Source organism: Eimeria acervulina, genomic scaffold (assembly GCF_000499425.1).
Source record: "Eimeria acervulina Houghton genomic scaffold, Eah_scaff1498, whole genome shotgun sequence".
In the NCBI taxonomy this organism is placed as follows: domain Eukaryota; phylum Apicomplexa; class Conoidasida; order Eucoccidiorida; family Eimeriidae; genus Eimeria; species Eimeria acervulina.
In genome coordinates, this window is record NW_013550217.1 from 1 (window position 1) to 3,316 (window position 3,316).

Here is a 3,316-nt window from a genome sequence, read left to right on the forward strand (position 1 = left end):
CTCAGCTACAGTGAAAGGCCTATTTATTCGCTTCATTCAGGTGTATGGGGAGCTCTGGAAGGTGTATTCATATATCTCATTCAGGTGTATATACACCTCATTCAGGTGTATCTGCAGCTGTGCAATGTGTATATATACCTCTTCCAGGTGTACATGTACATCATTCAGGTGTATATGCATCTCATTCAGGTGTATATGCATCTCATTCAGGTGTATATGCATCGCATTCAGGTGTATATGCACCTTAGTGATGTGTATATACACCTCATTCAGGTGTATGTACACATCACTAAGGTGTATATACATATATATATATATACCCCATTCAGGTGTATGTGTAGTTGTTTCAGGTGTATATACACCTCACCCAGGTGCACGTACACCCCATTTTAGAGCAATCGTAGATGTGGAAGGTGAATATACACCTCATTTAGGTGTATGTGTTGTTGCTTCAGGTGTACATACACCCGAATTGCAACGTGCCCCTGTACACCTCAAATGAGGGCCCTCAGCATCCCTTTGCAACTCCAAACCCTTCTTCCTACGGTTATTAGCTTAGGGTTTAGGGTTTAGGGTTTAGGGTTTAGGGTTTGTGCATGTACCTGAGGGCGTTTGCGAGAACTTTGGAGGCCTTTGGCCATTGCCCTCTGCCGAGGGAGATGCAATCAAATTGGGGTTTAGGGTTTTGCTGCTCTGCTACTGCAAAGAAAGAAGAAGCAGGGTCGGCTCCAGGAGACAGCAGCAGCAGCAACGGGGTGCTGCTGCTGCTGCTGCTGCTGGTGCTGCTGATGATGACGCTCTCCAAAGAAGGAGAAGTTAAATCTGCAAATGCGGGGCCCAGCACTTGCTCAACCACTTCCAAAGCAAACGGTGCAACCTGCAAACACAGGGTTTAGGGTTTAGGGTTTAGGGTTTGGGGTTTAGGGTTTAGGGTTTAGGGTTTGGGGTTTTGCCGCCACCAGTTCATCCGGGGTGTTGCCAACCGGAGCAAGAGATCTGCAGCACTCTTCCGTTGTACCCTAGGGTCAGGGTTTAGGGTTTAGGGTTTAGGGTTTAGGGTTTAGGGTTTACGGCTTCTTGCTTTAAGACGGAGAGTAGCAGCATGGTTTCGAATGTCCTGAGTGTACGCTCTTCTTCCTCGAAGAGTGGCGGCAGGGTTTTGTGAATATGTTTGAGTGCAACCCATTGTCGCCACTTATTAGAATGTGTAGTCAGGTGTATAGGCAGCTTCTGCAATGAGGATACAGCAGCAGAAAGAGACAGCAGCTGCTGCCATTGCTGCTGCTGCAGCAAATCGGGAAAAGGGTTTGGCTGGCTGCTGCCTTGTAAACCCTTCATAGAATTCCAAACGCCTCCTCCTAGTAACAATTGACTAGCCTGCGCATGCACAAACCCTAAACCCTAAACCCTAGAGCCTAAACCCTAAACCCTAAACCCTAATCAGTAAGCCTTCCCCTCCAACCCCTCAAACGCACAACACAGTTATGCGTACGGAAACACGCGAAAAGTTAATACGAAACTCCACACAGGGTTTAGGGTTTAGGGTTTAGGGTCTAGTGCTTGGAAGTTAGGACCTAATGCTTATAGTTTACGGTCTAGGGTTTAGGGTTTAGGATTTCGGATCTACGTTTCAGGGTTTTAGGTTTCGTGTTTAGGGTTTTGGATTTAGGATGTAGGGTTTCGGGATTAGGGTTTAGGGTTTAGGGTTTAGGGTTTGTTACCTCTGCGGCTTCTGGGCATTTTTCTTTTCTAATAATTTCTGCAGCCACTGCAAATGCAAAGGGTAGCCGATGTCTTTCAAATAGACCCGCTAGGGTTTGGCTATAAACAGCTAGAGTTGCTGCTTCCACCATTGCATCTATCCTATCTTCACTTTCTGCTGCTGCTGTTGCTGCTGCTGCTGCTGCTGGTGCTTCTGATGCTGCTGCTGCTGCTGGTGCTGCTGCCGGCGCTTCTGATGCTGCTGGTGCTGCTGCTGCTGCTGGTGCTGCTGGTGCTGCTGGTGCTGCTGCTGGAGGTATCATAGTTTCTTCTGAAGGCTCCGTTGCTGCTGCTGCGACAGCAGCAGCATCCGAAGCGGCATCCAGTACCACCTGCTGCTGCTGCTGCTGTTGCAACAGCTCCTGCTGCTGCTGCTGTATCAGCAGCTCTTCTTCCTGCTGCAGCAGCTCCTCCTGCTGCTGCTGCTGCTGCTGCTGTTGCTGCTGGTGTTGTCCTTTGATTGCATTTGTGAAAGCATCAAGAAATAGATCTAGGCTTGCGGTGTACATAGGGTTTAGGGTTTTAAGTTGTTGTGCAGTAAAAAAGAAGAGAGAGCCTCTAGCAGCAGCAGGTTTAAATTTTTGCTGCAGTGCTTCGATTTCATTCATTACTGCTGCTGCTTGACGCATTCTTGCTGCTACTGCTGCTGCTGTTGCTCGAGCTTCATCAAGAGTATTTGTTAATGCTGCATCGTCTAAGATGTTCCCACCGCTTGTTGATAATAAACGCAACATCGTCTCTTCCTTCGCCAAAACACAAACCCTAAACCCTAAACCCTAAACCCTAAACCCTAAACCCTAAGCTCAGAAATCCTAAACCCTAAAACTCTGAGCAAGAATTCTGAAACAGTTAATTCTAAACTGTAAACTGTAAACCCAAAATACTTAACTCTAAACCCTAAACCCTTAACTCCAAACCCTAAACCCTAAACCCTAAACCCTATATTATAATGCCTAAGGCCTACACTGCAGAGACCAACAGACGTGCAGCTCCACAGAAGCTTCAAGTCATAAGATCATGCACCCCTATACGCAGACCTTACGGTTTAGGGTTTAGGGTTTAGGGTTTAGGATTTAGGGTTTAGGGTTTAGGGTTTAGGGTTTACAAGTTCCTGGAGTTGCCTCAAGTCGACAGCATTTTGAATTTGTATTTGCGTCTTCTTCCGCTCTGCCTCTGGGCTTTTTACTAAAACAATTTCTACGAGCAGCTGCTCCTCTAAACCCTCACGGGTGACAGAGAAGTCCACGATAGAAAGCTGAACCCCACACACCAAACCCTAAACCCTAAACCCTAAACCCTAAACCCTAAACCCTAAACCCTAAACGCTAAAGGTGTTTGCAGAGGGGTGGCGTGTAGTTACACGCCTTTGGCATCCGTTGTTCTCTAGGGCTTGGGCTTTTTAGGGTTTAGGAGGGTTTAGACGTGGAGGGGGTTTAGGGGTTTGAGGGTTTAGGGTTTATGAATGCCTTTACGACAAAAAAGGGTTTAGGGTTTGTGCGGGTTCACAATGAAGGGTAAGCTTAGAGAATTAGGGTTTCCAAATGGGGTTAAAAGC

At 47.1% G+C, this 3,316-nt stretch overlaps 1 protein-coding gene across 1 annotated transcript in view; it reads right to left on the minus strand.

Moving 5' to 3' along the window:
• Positions 1 to 816: 816 nt before the first annotated feature.
• The window catches only part of EAH_00060380 (hypothetical protein), a gene marked incomplete at both ends in the record, with an annotated part of 4,038 nt that continues 1,538 nt past the window's right edge, over positions 817 to 3,316 (minus strand). The window contains 4 exons of the mRNA XM_013397084.1: positions 817 to 822; positions 1,072 to 1,377; positions 1,722 to 2,504; positions 2,867 to 3,016. Of these exons, the coding sequence (XP_013252538.1) occupies positions 817 to 822; positions 1,072 to 1,377; positions 1,722 to 2,504; positions 2,867 to 3,016 (1,245 nt within the window). The remainder of the gene's footprint in view (positions 823 to 1,071; positions 1,378 to 1,721; positions 2,505 to 2,866; positions 3,017 to 3,316) is intronic.